Source organism: Carcharodon carcharias, chromosome 13, assembly GCF_017639515.1.
Source record: "Carcharodon carcharias isolate sCarCar2 chromosome 13, sCarCar2.pri, whole genome shotgun sequence".
Taxonomy (NCBI): Eukaryota; Metazoa; Chordata; class Chondrichthyes; order Lamniformes; family Lamnidae; genus Carcharodon; species Carcharodon carcharias.
In genome coordinates, this window is record NC_054479.1 from 2,807,245 (window position 1) to 2,823,664 (window position 16,420).

Sequence of the window (16,420 nt, forward strand, 5' to 3'; positions counted from 1 at the left end):
GATGTTGAAGGCAGTGAATGGGGTGCCAGTCAAGCAGGCTGCTTGGTCCTGGATGGTGTCAAGCTTCTTGAGTGTTGTTGGAGCTGCACTCATCCAGGCAAGTGGAGAGTATTCCATCACACTCCTCCTTCAGAGCTCTGAAGTAGAGTCATATGGACTTGAAATGTTAACTCTGTTTCTCTCTCCACAGATGCTGTCAGACCTGCTGAGTTTTTCCAGCATTTCCTGTTTTTCTTTCAGATTTCCAGCATCCACAGCATTTTGCTTTTATTATAGATGGTGGACAGGCTTTGGGGAGTCAGGAAGCGAGTTACTCTCTGCAGAATTCCCAGCCTCTGACCTACTCTTGTAGCCACAGAATTTATATTACTGGTCCATTTCAGTTTCTGGTCAATGATAACCCACAGGATGTTGATAGTGGGGAATTTGACGATGGTAATGCCATTGAATGTCAAGGGGACATGGTTGGATTCTGTCTTGTTAGAGATGGTCATTGTCTGGCACTTGTGTTATGCCAATGTTACTTGCTACTTATCAGCCGAAGCCTAAATGTTGTCCGGGTCTTGCTGCACGTGGACATGGACTGCTTCAGTATCTGAGGAGTTGTGAATGGTGCTGAACTTCGCGCAATCATTAGCGAACAACCCCACTTCTGACCTTATGATGGCAGGAATATCATTGATGAAGCAGCTAACAATGTTTGGGCCAAGGACACTACCCTGAGGAACTCCTGCAGTGATGTCCTGGAACTGAGATGATTGACCTCCAACAACCACAACCATCTTCCTTTGTGCTAGGTATGACTCCAACTAGTAGAGAGTTTCCCCCCTGATTCCCATTGATTCCAGTTTTGCTAGGGCTCTTTGTTGCCACACTTGGTCAAATGCTGCCTTGATGTCTTGAAGGGCAGTCACTCTTACCTCACCTTGGGAGTTCAGCTCTTTTGTCCATGTTTGGACTAAAGGAGAGGAGTCAAGGATTATGCGATAGTGTGCAAAAGTGAAGTTCAGCCTAATCTTATTGAGTGTTGGAGCCGGCTCCAATGGCTTTATGGCCAACTCCTCCTCCTATTTCTTATGTTCCAATGGTAGCTGGGGTGGAGTTTGCTTTGGTGGACAAGAGGGGTGTCAGACTCGAGATGGTCATACGGACTCGAAACGTCAACTGTATCCCTCCACAGATGCTGTCAGACCTGCTGAGTTTTTCCAGGTATTTTTGTTTTTGTTCTAGATTTCCAGCATCTGCAGTATTTTGCTTTTATTGAGATTTGGGCAACTTGGCAGGAAGGAAGGGAACTGGGGAATGGTGACTCACCTGGTCCAAAGTTTGAACTGGGAACTGCACAGACTTGCTGGCCAAACCTAAAGACTGAAGACAGGTGACAGAGGCGCTTGTGAATGAAATGGAGGTAATAACCTCCAAACCCCATTTTCTGGGCTCTGAATGATTAGGGAGTCAAAAGACCCCTTTCCGTCTTCCTCCTCCCCCAAGCAATCTGGATCTATGGTGGAGAAAAGGTTATTTCCTGGGTAACTCAAACTCACCAAATGAAAAATTCCACAGAAAGCTGAGCTCAGTTTACCTTCTCTCTTTGGATCTAGAAAGCATCTCTGCAAAATATCTGTTCAGATTAGCCAATTTACTTTCAAACCCTACCGGACAAGGTGTTGGCTGAAGAGGTTTACTGGCTAATAACAAAAAAAACAACTTGTATTCATGTAGCACCTTTAGCATAGTAAAACATCTCAAGGTGTTTCACAGGGGTGGTATAAAGAAAATTGGCACTGAGTCACATATAAAGAAATTAGGGCCGTTTCTCAGTTGTATTCAAGAATGTGGCTCACCACTACATTCTTAAGGGCAATTAGGGATTGGGCAGTAAATGCTCGCAAAGGCACAATAATTAGGAGCAAGAGTAGGCTATTTGGCCCCGTAAGCCTGCTCCATCATTTAATAAGATCATGGCTGACCTGATTGTGGCTACAAGAACAGGTCAGAGGATAGGAACCCTGTGGCGAATAACTCCCCTCCTGACTCCCCAAAGCCTGTCCACCATCTACAAGGTACAAGTCAGGAGTGTGATGGAATACTCCCCACTTGCCTGGATGAGTGCATCTCTAATGACACTGAAGAAGCTTGACACCATCCAGGACAAAACAGTCTGCTTGATTGGCACCCAACTCACAAACATTCACTCCTCCACCACCAATGCACACTGTCAGCAGTGTGTACCATCTACAAGATGCACTGCAGGAACTCACCAAACTTCCTTAGGTAGCACCTTCCAAACCCACGACCACTACCATCTAGAAGGACAAGGGCAGGAGACACATGGGAACACCACCACCTGGAAGTTCCCCTCCAAGTCACTCACCATCCTGACTTGGAAATATATCGCCGTTCCTTCACTGTCGCTGGGTCAAAATCCTGCAGTGCTGTGTATGTATCTACACCACACGGACTGCAGCAGTTCAAGAAGGCAGCTCACCACCATCTCAAGGACCATTAGGAATGGGCAATAAATGCTGGTCTAGCCAGCGACACCCACATCCCATGAATTAATTTTTAAAAATTGTGGCCTCAACTCCACTTTCCTATCTGCCCCTCAACCCTTGACTCCCTTTTGTAAAAACCTTGTTGACTTGTTTGAATCATGCTATGTTTAGACCAAAAGAAATAGGAGCAGGTGTAGGTCATTCGGCCCCTCAAGCCTGCCCCACCATTCATTAAGATCATGGCTGATCTGCCCCAGGCCTCAACTCCTCTTTTGTGCCAGCTCCTCATAGCCCTCAACGCCCCGATATTTCAAAAATCTTTCTCCCTCCTCTTTAAATACTTTGTGATCTAGCCTCCACAACTTCCTGGGGTAAAGAATTCCAGACATTCACTATCCTCTGAGAGAAGAAATTCCTTCACATCTCTGTTTAAAATGAGTGTCCCCTTATTCTTTAACTATGTCCCCTAGTTGGAGATTCCCCATCTAGGGGAAACATCTTCTCGACATCTACCCTGTCAAGCCCCCTCAGAATCTTGTACGTTTCAATAAGATCTCTTGTTGATCAAAAATCTGTCAAGCTCAACCTTGAACGTTTTCAATGACCCAGGCTCCACTGCTGTCTGGGGAACAACAAGAACACAAGAATTAAAACCATACCAGTGACATCCACATCCTGACAAAATTAAAATGACTAAAACCTTGGTCAAAAAGGTAGGTTTTAAGGAATGTCTTAAAGGAAGAAAGAAAGATAGAAAAGCAGGGAGATTCTAGAGTTTCGAACCTTGGCAACTGATGACACGGCCACCAATGATAAAATCAAGGATGCTCAAGCAGTCAGAGTTGGAGGAGCACAGATATCTCAGAGGGTTCTAGGGTTGGAGAAGGTTACAGAGGTGGGGAGGGGCAAGCTAATAGAGAGACTTCAAATCAAGGGTAAGAATTTTTAAATCAAGGTGTTGCTGGACTGTGAGCCAATATAGGTGAGCAAGCACTGGGCCGATGGATGAGCTTAAGTTTAATAGAACATGGGAGGCTGCCAAATATGCATTGTTACCTCTAATCTTGACTTAAGGAATGGATGAGCAGTTCAGCAAGGGCACTGAAAATTTATGCATTATATATATATATATATATATATATTTATACACACATATATATATAAAATTATTTTCATGTATATGACAGCTTTAACATAGATTCAGAGACGGGACAAAAATAGACATTACTACTGATTCCTGTCTATTAAGATGGTCATTAAGATGCTTTGCTTTTACAATTGTTTTTACATGCACTGGGATTTGAAAATAATAATTTGAATAGACAACAGTTTTGTATATTGACACTATATTAAAGGTTTTAAACTTCTCTGCCTTTGAGAATTACAAACAAAATTATTTTGTGCTAGTGTTTTTTGTCAATTGAAGTTTAATGTCAGCTTGGTTCCCTCCCATTTTATAATACAAGGTTTTGCAGCACAGTGCTGGTCTTCAGTATTAGTATATGTAACTGATTTAAAAACAGTGATTCTCACCTTTTAATTTTTTGTTAGTTTTTGCCTGATTCAAATCTTCAGACTTGACCTCAGTTCACAGTTAACGAAAGCACTTCTGCCTTATGATTTATTATGACCTGTTGAGTTTTTGTCATTAGGTTCCACTTGCCTTCTCTTTTGCTGCTGTTTACTGGTTTTTAGCCTCTGTGTTCACCTGCACCTCGGGTAGGTGGCAGCATTTATTGAGACCTGTTAAAGGGCAGAATGGACCTGATTTCCCAGCACTGCTTGTAGCAATGCTGTCCATTACTTTTTCCTTAAAACAAATGTTCTCTTTAATAAGTTGGCAGGTTGATGAGCAAGCAGAGGTGTAATGCTTACAGGAAATTTAGTTTTTAAAAAAAGTTGTAATATGAATGTTCACGTTTTGTCTTTTAGTTTACATTCTAGTGTATTAAGGAATGATTCTGGGTCTCGGCGATCTAGCAACTCGACCATGTTGGATGGAGTAAGCCCCGGAAAGTTTGAATTTGAAGTGACTGACTTCTTTGTGTTTGGTTCCCCCTTGGGACTGGTGCTGGCATTGAGGAAGACTGTTATCCCCAACTTGGACGGTGTGTAGCTTTACTGATCCGCTTCCTACTGTTACAGTGAAGCTGAGAGATTGTCTGCCAACAGTTTGTTTCTACGTTCTGTGACCGGTGAAGAAATGTATTGGTGTCAAACCTCTTGCAGCCTTTCTTGTTTAGTACTGTGCTCCAGAAGTGGTTCTGCATCACTCTAATGGAGAAGACATCGAAAAAGGGCTGGAAACCAATTGTTCCATCCAACCTGTCTGATCCAGCAATGAACCATTCCTAGTCATGCAATCTCTTAGAAGATGCAAAACAAAATGTGGCCAATACCGGAAAAAAAACCTGCAGGGAATTCCACCCTGACCCCAAAGATGATTGAAACACAAAGACCACAGTGATTGCAAACATTGGCCACAGTTACTCACTCCCAAAAACAATTAAATTGCAGAGACCGTGGGGCTGCCAGCACTGGCAGTTGTTAACCCACCCAGCTTCTATAACTTGAGATACCTTCCACTCGCTGGATCTTATCCAGGTCTCTCTCAAAGCACTGTTGCAAATCCACATTCAGTACATGTTCTGTTCCTGGATAGATGACATTGGAAACAAATACTTTGGATCTTTCACCCACCTCTCTCTCTCTGGATTTTGTGTTGATTCCCCAGTTAATCCTCCCCATCCTATCTAGTCAAATAGCCAGGATTCATTTTAATTTGGTGCAAGTGCAAAATAGCAGTTAGCAAATCAACAGCCTGTTTTACCGCCTTTTATTTCCATTAACTTTCATCTCAAAGTCTAAATGACATCCAATGTATTTTAAAAATGGTCTGATTTTGGCCATCACGTTTCAGAAAGAAACTGAAAAGAAAAAAAAAACTTGCATTGATATTGTGCCTTTCACAACCTTGGGACAGCCAAAAGCACTTTACAGCCATTGAAGCGCTTTTGAAGTGTAGTCACTCTGCCCTGTACGATTGATATTAATATAATGTAACTGATTACACCCTATAAAGGTAAAGTGACAATCAAGGGATCCAATAAACTTTTCGCAAGGGAGGCAAAATTTCCTTTTCCTATCTCCTGTCATCTTGGATATCCCAAGTTCCCTAGTTAAGCTGCTGGGAGCATTCTAGCACCATTTGGTTAATAACTTATTTGGGAATGATAAGGACTTGTACCAGATACATTTTTTTTGTCTGTTATTATTGGTCATTTTTTGTTGCATTTTTTAAATTAGGAAGTAACCCAATAGGTAACTTCAAATAGAGGCAAGTGAACATTTAACTGACTTCAATTTAAAATGAATTTGAAGGTTTCTCTTCTAGTAGCTGGTATGAATAATGGGATACTTGCTGTTGTCCCTTTCCTCAATAATGTGTTACTTCTATAACGAAAACTAATGTTTACCTTAGAAGACATTTTGTCAAACTAAAGTCTGTTAATTGTCACATCTATTCCATTCTTCACTAGTCTCCCAGTTGAGACCAGCATGTCAGCAAGTTTACAATCTGTTCCACCCAGCGGATCCTTCATCTTCCCGCTTGGAGCCACTTCTGGAGAAGAAATTCCACCTGCTGCCACCATTTAATGTTCCCCGCTATCAGAGGTTCCCGCTGGGTGATGGCAGCTCTGCTCTTCTGGGTAGGCATACTTTCAGTCAGCAACGGAGAGCTACTTGTTAACATAGTTAGATATCCTGTGTGCATTGCACCGTGTATGTGTTTACCAAAAGCTACTGTGTAGGATGTTTTGAAAGTAAATTATTAATAATTAGCCAGCATGATTGTAACTATATATTACAACAAGTGCTCTATTTAGAAAGTGTTTTAATCAACTACAACATGCATGAGGATATAAAACTTGCAGTAGTAAATGCTTGCCAATAGACAGACTTGATTTTTAAAAATGTTTTCTATGAAGATTTTTGGATATAAGTTGAAGAATACTGCAGTGTTGCAGTGCCGTGGGAAAATGTGTGTTGATTATGAAGGGCATAGATTTCTAAAGGAGAAATCATGTTTAAATAACTTGCTGGAGTTTTTTGAAGAGGTAACAAAGGGTAGATGAGGGTAATGCTGTAGACGTGGTGTATATGAACTTTCAAAAGGCATTCAGTACAGTGCCACACAACATATTTGTAAGAAAAGTTATAACTCATGGAATAAAAGGGACAGTAGCAACATGGATACAAAATTGGCTGAGTAATAGGAAGCAGAGGGTAATGGTTAATGGATATTTTTCAGGCTGGAGGAAGGTTTATATTGGAGTTCCCCAGGGGTCGGTATTGGGACCCTTGTTTTTCCTGATATATATTAATGATCTGGATCTTGGTGTGCAGGGAACAATTTCTAAGTTTGCAGATGATACAAAACTTGGAAGCATTGTAAACTGTGAGGAGGACAGTATAGAACTTAAAAAGGACATAGACCAGTTGATGGAGTGGGCGGATAGGTAGCAGATGAAGTTCAATGTGGAGAAGGGTGATGTGATGCATTTTGGTAGGAGAACATGGAGAGGTGATATAAAGTAAGGGGCACAATTCTTAAGGGTGTGCAGGAGCAGAGGGACCTGGGTGTATATGTGCACAGATCATTGAAGGTGGCAGAACATGTGGATAGAGCAGTTAATAAAACATACAGTATCCTGGGCTTTATTAATAGGGGCATAGAGTAGGGAGATTATGCTGAGCCTATATAAGATGCTAGTTAGACCTCAGCTGGGGTATTGTGTACAGTTCTGGGCACCACACCATAGAAAAGGTGTGAACGAGTTGGAGGGAGTGCAGAAGAGGTTACAAGAATGGTTCCAGAGATGAGAAATTTCAGTTACGAAGATAGATTGGACAGATTGGGACTGTTCTCCTTGGAGAGGAGAAAGCTAAGAGGAGACTTGATAAAGGTGTTGAAAATCATGAGGGAGCTGGATAGAGTAGATAGGGAGAAACTGTCCGTGCTCGTAAAAGGATCGAGAACGAGAGGGCACAGATTTAAAATGATTTGCAAAAGAAGCAAACGTGATGTCAGAAAAAACTTTTTCACACAGCGAGTAGTTTGGGATTGGAATGCACTGCCTGGAAGCATGGTGGAGGCATTCAAGAGGGCATTAGATGATTATTTAAATAGAAACAATGTGCAGGGTTATGGGGAAAAGGCAGGGCAATGGTACTAAGTCATAATGCTCATTTGGAGAGCCGGTTCAAACACAATGTGCCGAATGGCCACCTCCTGTGTTGTAACGATTCTATAAATAGGAAATAGCATTAATTTTGTATGCAAAGGACCCTGGTCCCCAAGTAGTGGTAAACAAAATATTAAGTAGACCATTCCTGTAAGAAATATGTAAATATTTCGATAGTAGTGCAGCAGCAAGAAATAGGAACTTGCCAGGTGTAAGTGTTCATAAAAACTGCAAGAGACTGAACTTGATTCTCCTCATTATTGTTAATGCAGGAATGGCTAAGAAACTGTATATGTTTTATGTTTCAATAAGTTTGCCTTTATTCTCAGTTTTAAGGAAATAAATTTGATCCTGCAGTGTAGACGTTTAAAACCACTTTAGTTAAATTAGATAAAGCTCAGTCTACAAACTATTTCAATAGTATGGAGAAATAATAATCATAAAGTACAAATAAAAAGTTGCCAGCATTTATCCTTGAAATCTCAGTTGCTTTAAGTGGTTGACTGTGATGTTCGTGGTACAGTTTGTGGCTAGATGTCTGTCCTTTTGTTTTTTTCCCATCTGCTCTAGTTGAGACAGTCCAGAACAATCCCACCCTCATCCTGGAAACTCCATTAGTGAGTCTCCAACGACAGGAGAGTGTAATGGAAACTAGTATACCTGTTCCTGTCCTTAACTGGCAAGATGGTTCCAGTAGGAATCCAACTGTTGCAGAGTGTGTGTAGTCTCTCCTTCTGTACTGTTGTGATATGTGCTGTGTGCCTGCTTCTTTGCTTAGAAGTGACATGTTTTGTGATTCGAGTGGACTTGAAAAATTTTCACTGTTGTGGGGGTGGGGCAGTGTGCAAGGAGAATGTGATGCAACAAGAGTACGCTAATGTTAATCAATTGGGAAAAATGTGCAGGTGCATGCACATACCTGGACCTACACACATCCATCTCCAACAACAACTTGCATTTATATAGCACCTTTAAAGTAGTAAAACGCCCCAAGGCACTTCCAGACCTACAAATGCACCTACAGATGCTTAGACAGTATTGTAGTGTACGAATTCAGTTGGAATCTAAATTGCAAAATGAGAACAATCACTAACCTGTAGTTGGTTATAAATGGTTATATTATTAGATTATTTTCAGCGCAGTTGAAATTCTTTCAAGTCCGCAATTAAATGTTTAATTTTTGTCTGCATTTACTAAAGCATCCATTTTAATATGTAAGCATTTCATCGAACTAAATTCAAGACACCATTGGTCAGAGTTTTCCATGTGTTAATGTGAGTGTATACAGCATGAAACTTCACAAAGGGAACTGAGCTATATTTGTGTTCCCTGGTCCCATTATCCCCTGCCCTCTAATCTCACTTCAACTGAAGACTTGGTCCTGACTCCCTGTTTGCAATGCCACATGAGATTGATTAAAATGTAAAAATAATTGCTGAACAGCTTCATTCATTAAGCTGTCCCTGACCAATGTACTGCTGGTGAGTAACAACCTCCAGCATCACTGCAAAGACCTAGATTTAAGGAATCCGCTGTTTTTACACCAGATTAATTTTGGCTTGTGTACTGTCAAGTCAATCTTCCATCAATATCAAAAATCAAAATATGCTTAGTAATTCTTTGATTTCATCTAGCTACAGATTATAATTTCATTTTTGCATGCAGTTAATTTCTATTCCAACAATCATATTAATGAAATAATGGTCTATTCAAACCCTGTCTTAATGGAGTGAGTTTGAGTTTTACTTTGCATTTTGTGCTTTTGATTTTTTGGCATGACATCATTGCTGAGAAGTTCGTGCTGAAATAATTCGTACTGTTTGAAGTTCCATTAAGTTGCTAAATACACCTGTAATAATCATTTTTTAATTTGGTTTCCTTGAACAGATAAACCAAGACATAAGCAGTCACAAAATCACTGAATTTGTAAGACACAAAGTAACTTTAAGAAAAAACTATAGTGGATCATTGCACCGGTCAACCAGTACAAAATGGTGCCAATCAATGTCAGAATATGTGGCATTCTGCAGTATCTCTGATGCAACTTTTTAATACAAGTAGTCACGGGTTCCCCACTTGAGTTTTATCAATGACTCCTCCCTTAATACTACTCCTCACTACTCCTCTAGTTTCTTGATTATTGTCCATTTCCAAACTGATATGGAAATATGTCAGATCACAGCTCTCTCTACAGCCACTGGCCAACCCTGTCCCTTGCTGGTATATAGAAGGCTTGGAGTGAATTGAGAAGGACAGTGTCCATTTGCTTGACTTTCCCCAAAATGTTCTTGATGCGCTGTACTGCCTAACAAAGAACCATTCAGCCCTGGGATTCAAACCCTTCATTTTTAATTGTGAGATTGACATTATGACTGCTAATCTATCTTGCAATTGACAGGCTCGTTTTTCACCATTTTTATTGATGTTGTGCTTCCATTTGTACAAATCAGAAATAGAGGTGTGAATAATAATTGAACAAGCCTTCCAAATAATGAAGATACTTAAACTTTTTTGCATGATTTTACTAAATCCAAAATTCTGCTGTGAATTGGGTGGTGTGACTAGCACTTGAAATTTAAGTCTAGTGACCCAGTCAAGCAATGTAGAATTTCCCAAGGCTCGGGTTTGACATCCCTTCACTATCAGCAATCTACTACCTTCTATGTTTACAAACTGATCCAAATCTTGCTGTTTTGTTTATTTTCCCCTTCTGTCTCCCAACAGCCTTTATTTGTGTGGACAGGCCACTTGTATTATCTTTACTTAGTTGGAGCTTTCTTTTTGCCTCAAAACTCAAGATGGAACATTCTCCCCCTTGAAATCAACGATAAAGATTTGCATCTTAGATATGATAGTTGATGCTTTGTGCTTTTTTTCTTTGAGCTTGTTCATTGTTGTCTTGATGGATCTAACTTTGATTCCCTTGTTTTGGCTCAATAGCAGATGTTATTCAGTCTCACGCTGGTGTCTTCATGGAAAGTTCATCTCCTTCCTCCCCCGTAACAGCCCCAATCTTCCGGGGATTCCGGAGGGCGAGTGAGGTCAGCATCGCTAGCCAGGTGTCGGGAATGGCAGACAGTTATACAGCTTCCAACATAGCCAACAGTAAGTACTACCGTACATCAAAACATCCTGTGTCTTATCACTAAACATGAATATCATTCCACTGAGTTATTACAAAGAACCCTATCTGGCTGATCCTGGTGCTGCACTAGGACCCTGCAATCTAAACAATTGCATGGGGTGCCAAGCGGATTGAGTGCAGGCACTGGCTGTTAAAAGCTGATCCCTGATCAACTATTTTATTGTAAACGTGCCCTTTCCTGATCTCACATGAGAATATGACACCAGATTTAGTAGCTGGCTAGAGTTCGTTTAGCAAACTGAACCTATGAAGAGTGTTCCCCCTCCAAGGCAAATTCAACTTTTGCTTATTCAATGCAGCTGGCTTACTGCATAGCAGAGCGATAGGAAGCTGGATATAATTGCTAATATGTTGTTAAAAAAATTATTATAAATAATATTGCATTGGTGCATTCCAGGACAAAATTCCATAAATAGAAATTGGGCAAAAATTTGCTTCTATCTATTCACCCCCTTTGGTATTCTACAAACCTTTCTAAAGATTCTGTTGATATGTGTTAGATAGCCAGCATGAGTATTTATCCTGGTTCTGGACAATATTCCTAAGAATGCAGAATGTATTCAGGAGATTGGGCTGGGAATAGTGCTCAGAGTGTCCATTTCTCCATTAGCCTTCTCACCATCCTTTTCCTTATTTATCCATTGATATTGAACTTCAAGTATTAATGTATTCCATCAGTTAAAATATATTGCTGCACATTAATATTACCAGAACACATTAGTTCTTCTAAAATAGTATTGTCCTGTCTTTGTAAGAGATCCATTTTCTATTGCAAGTTTGATTCACGTTAGTGTAGCTGCTGTCATGTCATTTTTACAATATTTAAGGTGACAAAACCAGATTGTTTGGTTGGATTGTGGTGTGGTGGATTGAAATGTTGATGCACTGAGCTACAACAGGCTGTAAGCAAACACGCTGCTGCTCCCAGCATAATTCGTTCCTAATTTCAAAACAAATACAGAAAACAACAAGAACACACAGCATCAGTGGGGAGGAAAGATCAATTAATATTTCAGATATACAGCCCTTTATTAGAGCCTAACAGGCTGTACACCTGAAGCAGTAACTTGTCCGTTCCTCTCCACAGATACTGATTGACCTGCTGTGTGCTTCCAGCATTGTCTAGTTTTGTTTGTTCTCAAGTCTGCGGTCACAGGAGATTTTAAATTGAGACTGAACACTTGCTCACAGCAAAGGAGAGAAAGTCAGAGGGAGAATTTTGCCTCCACCTGCCCCCAGTCTCATTGGTTCTCAGAAGAGCTGCATTGACAAAAGCTTGAGTTCAGATTACCTGTCTGGTCTCCTATTCGTTAGTAGAGCACAGGATGGATAGAGTAAGTGTTGGGAGGGAGGGTAAAATTATATAGGCAAAGTTTAAGAAGTAGAAAGTTTCTTGTATTATTTACCATTATGTGCCTTTCTAAATGCCTGAAGAAATTTTTCCAGTGTGATACATTTGTACAGTTTTGACCAGTCATTTTCTGTTCCTTGTATAGCTTTACGTTTGGTGTGACAATGTCTAAAATGCTTTCAGCCTCACTTCACTTTTCTATATCTATTTGATCTCCACATTTCAGCAAAAGGCAGACCACAAACAACATTCCCACTTTACTAGGGGGAAAAAACGTTTTTACCAGCGTTTTGTATGTGACGCACCTGCAGTGAAGGCATTGGTGACTTTTAGACCCTGAAAGTGTTATAATTGCAGAACTGATTGCCAAATTATTTTGGAATCCCATCTTATCAGACAAGATCATTTTTTAAATTTTCCGTTTTTTGTTTGAAAATTGGTTGATGATTGGTCACTGATTTTGGATACAAACCTCAATACTAACTTAAGTACTAAGCTGTTTCAAATATCTGACTGTTTAAACTGTAATGCATTTTGGAAGGTCCAATACAGGCAGGAATTATACAGTAAATGGCAGAACTTTTAAGTGCATTGACGGGCAGAGGGATCTGGGTGGACAGGTCCACAGGTCACTGAAAGTGGCAACGCAGGTGGATAAGGTAGTCAGGAAGGCATATGGCATGCTTGCCTTCATTGGCAGGGGGATTGAGTATAAAAGCTGGGAAGTCATGCTGCAGCTGTATAGAACCTTGGTTAGGCCACACTTGGAATATTGCGTGCAATTCTGGTCGCCACATTACCAGAAGGATATGGAGGCATTGGAGAGGGTGCAGAGGAGGTTTACCAGGATGCTGCCTGGTCTGGAGGTTAGTAGCAATGAGGAGAGGTTGGAGAAACTCGGATTGTTCTCACTAGAGCGACGGAGATTGAGGGGCGACTTGGTAGAAGTTTACAAAATTATGAGTGGCATGGACAGAGTAGACAGTCAGAAACTTTTTCCCAGGGTGGTAGAGTCAATCACTAGGGGACACAGATTTAAGGTGAGAGGAGAAAACTATAGAGGAGATGTGCGGGGTAAGTTTTTTACGCAGAGGGTAGTGAGTGTCTGGAATTTGGTGCCAGAGGAGGTGGTGGAAGCAGGTACGATAGTGGTGTTTAAGAGGCAGCTTGATAAATACATGAATAGGATGGGAATAGAGGGATACAGACCCCCGAAGTGCAAATGTTTCAGTTGACGGGCAATATGATCGGTGCAGGCTTGGAGGGCCGAAGGGCCTGTTCTTGTGCTGTACCTTTCTTTGTTCTTTGTTCTTTATAAATAATGCCATTCATAGTCTCCAGGGTCCAGTAATCAGAATGCTTAACTCGCACCATGGTAGCCTTTAGATTGAGTGATAGGCCTGCCTCTTAGCCAGTGGCTAAGGTGAGCTTGTTCATTCTAAGCCAGGATACCAGCTGATAGTACTGTGGGGAAAGAAGGCAAAGTTATTAGGAAAAGCCAGAATTGATATCTGTCCCCCCAGTCCAATGTATTATCAGAGGTGCAGAAAGCTAAAGTTTCATTCATGATGAAGAGAGCGTGAAATATAAGAACAATACAGCAAACCCCGTTGCAAAATTCTGTTATAAACCAAACAAATACATTTTAAATGTTATTATAAATAGAAACCAAGGTCTTTGGTATTGATTTGTGTGTTGTGTAATGTGAATTTTGTTTTACTTTCATTTCTCAGAGCAAAAATATCACCCAAACAATTGCAAAAAGTTGGCTTTCTTGCTTAAACTTGTCCCCTACAACGAAGCCCTTTCAAAATGCACTTTCTCTCAGGACTATAAACAGTCCAAACCCAAGCTGTCACAGAATCAGAACAAGCAAAAGCTGAAACAGAATTGTGTGAATTCTGCTGAAAAACAGAGTCCTACACAACAGAGAGTCTCAGAGGTGGACATCCAGACAGGTATTGGGATCGTAGAACCAAATCTAGCTTTAATGTAGCTTTTAGTTGCATTCTCACTTATAACCCCTCCCCCGGCTCCATTTATTTTCCCTTTTTAGCTCCTAGAAAAGAATTGCTAAGTTACTGAACTTTGTTAAAAATTGGTCTTTAACACAAATTTGAGGCATATAAGGTATAATTTGAACCTTTATTCTGTTACAAATTGGATCTGTACTTGGATGATGGACGTAGAGCAGTAGAAGTCATGTTTCAAAGTGAGTGCCACAAACTTGATCATTTTCTAAGAATTGTTGACAAGTTTCTTCTAAATGGGATTTTGGCAAGCACTTGCTGGGGTAGGTTTTCCAGTTCAAACTGATCTCATACAAATTCCTACTGGCTAAATTTTAATTCCTTTCTGCGCTACTGGGTTCAGCTATTAAAATACAGCAGAGAGGAATTTGGTAGCATTACATCAAGCATTGGCACAAGAACAGAGCCGGCTGAAAAATCTACCTCGTCACTTGGGGGGAAACTACAGCTTGGGTATCATTGTCTCTGCACCAGTTTCGAGTTCACTTTTTTTTTGAATAAACGTACATTGCAGCTGCGTTTCAATTCTACTTTTGAGTGAAATTTGTTACAGGTATGAAAATCTCTACAGTAATGGGATTGATTACATTACGCACAACTCTTCACCTTAATAATAAAAAGCAACAGACATGTCAGTACATTCACCTTCAAACTAATCGCTAAATTCTTTTTAGTCATCTTTTTTAAATTTAATAAAAATCTTTTTTGTTTTAGTTGCAGCAAGGTGGTGGGGAACTAAGAGGATTGACTATGCTCTCTACTGCCCAGACGCTCTTACAGCTTTTCCAACTATAGCCTTACCCCATCTATTTCATGCAAGTTACTGGGAGTCAACAGATGTTGTCTCATTTTTACTGCGACAGGTAAGTCAGAAAGAATTTACCCAGCACATTTGTATCACAACTTTCACAATCTCGGGATGTCCCAAATGCTTTACAATCACTGAAGTGCTTCTGAAGTGTAGTCACTTGTAGGAAACTCAGCAGTCAAGATCCCACAATCAGCAATGTGATAAATTACTAGATCATTTGTTTAGCTGTTGGTTGAGGCAAAAATGTTGCCCAGGAGAATTCCCAAGTTCTCCTTTGAATAGGTGCTAAGGGATCTATAACGTCCACCTGAGAGGGCAGGTGGGACCTTCCTTTTACACCTCATCCAAATGATGGTGCCTCTGACAGGGCAGCAATCTCTCAGTGCACTGAGTCTGTCAACCTGGATTATATACTCATGTCTCTGGACTGGGAGTTGAGCCCATGACTTTCTGACTTAGTGGCAATAGTGATACCACTGAGTCAAGACCGTTGCTTTAGGTAAATGAAAACACATTTCCAATTAACAATCTGAAATTTTCCTGTTACCATTTTATTTTAACATAGATACTTCTGCAATTTAACCTTCAAACTCGATTTAAAAGTAATTGAAATTCTCACAGTAGAATTATGGTGGAAAGACGATGAAGGAGTAATAGAAAGAAAGACAAAAGCAGAATACTACGGATGCTGGAAATCTGAAATAAAAACAGGAAATGCTCAGCAGGTCAGACACCATCTATGGAGAGGGAAATAGTTAACATTTCAGGTTGATGACCTTCCATCAGAAAGAAAGCTTGTATTTATCTAGTATCTGTCAAACCTCGGGACATCCCGAAGCACTTTGCAATCATTGAAATACTTTTGAATTATTGTTATAATGCAGGATAATAAATTATAATTTAATTATACGTACATATAGGTAATGAGACATGAAAATGCAAGTGTTCTGGAACTGGATGGGAAAGAAGTTTCTGTATTCAGTCCTTCAAAACCACGTGAAAAGTGGCTTCGCAAGAGGACGCAAGTTAAAATAAGGGTATGAAAATATCTTTATTGTTTTAGGGTGTCTGTTGTGTGTGATCTAATTGAATTATTTCTTTCAGTTAACTGAACAGTTTGAATGTAAAATAAATTTCCCTTTTGCATATTGTTTCACACAGAATGTTACAGCAAATCATCGAGTGAGTGATGTTATTGTTACTGAAGATGGTCCTCAGACACTGACTGGGAGATTTATGTACGGCCCTCTGGACATGGTCACACTGACTGGAGAAAAGGTGGATATTCTATTGCTGAAATTAATGATGCACATCACATGCTGTTTCTGGGGCTCACTTTGGG

At 40.3% G+C, this 16,420-nt stretch overlaps 1 protein-coding gene across 7 annotated transcripts in view; it reads left to right on the plus strand.

Annotated features, from left to right (window-relative positions):
* The window catches only part of LOC121285630 (membrane-associated phosphatidylinositol transfer protein 2), a 405,846-nt gene that overhangs the window by 366,793 nt on the left and 22,633 nt on the right, over positions 1–16,420 (plus strand). For 6 of the 7 annotated variants that reach the window (XM_041202263.1, XM_041202265.1, XM_041202264.1 and 3 more), the window contains 6 exons: positions 4,428–4,603; positions 6,035–6,205; positions 10,682–10,846; positions 14,982–15,130; positions 15,999–16,115; positions 16,240–16,356. In XM_041202263.1, the coding sequence (XP_041058197.1) occupies positions 4,428–4,603; positions 6,035–6,205; positions 10,682–10,846; positions 14,982–15,130; positions 15,999–16,115; positions 16,240–16,356 (895 nt within the window). Of the gene's footprint in view, positions 1–4,427; positions 4,604–6,034; positions 6,206–8,311; positions 8,459–10,681; positions 10,847–14,981; positions 15,131–15,998; positions 16,116–16,239; positions 16,357–16,420 lie in introns of all 7 variants that reach the window. The other variant, XM_041202269.1, reaches the window with a different exon arrangement.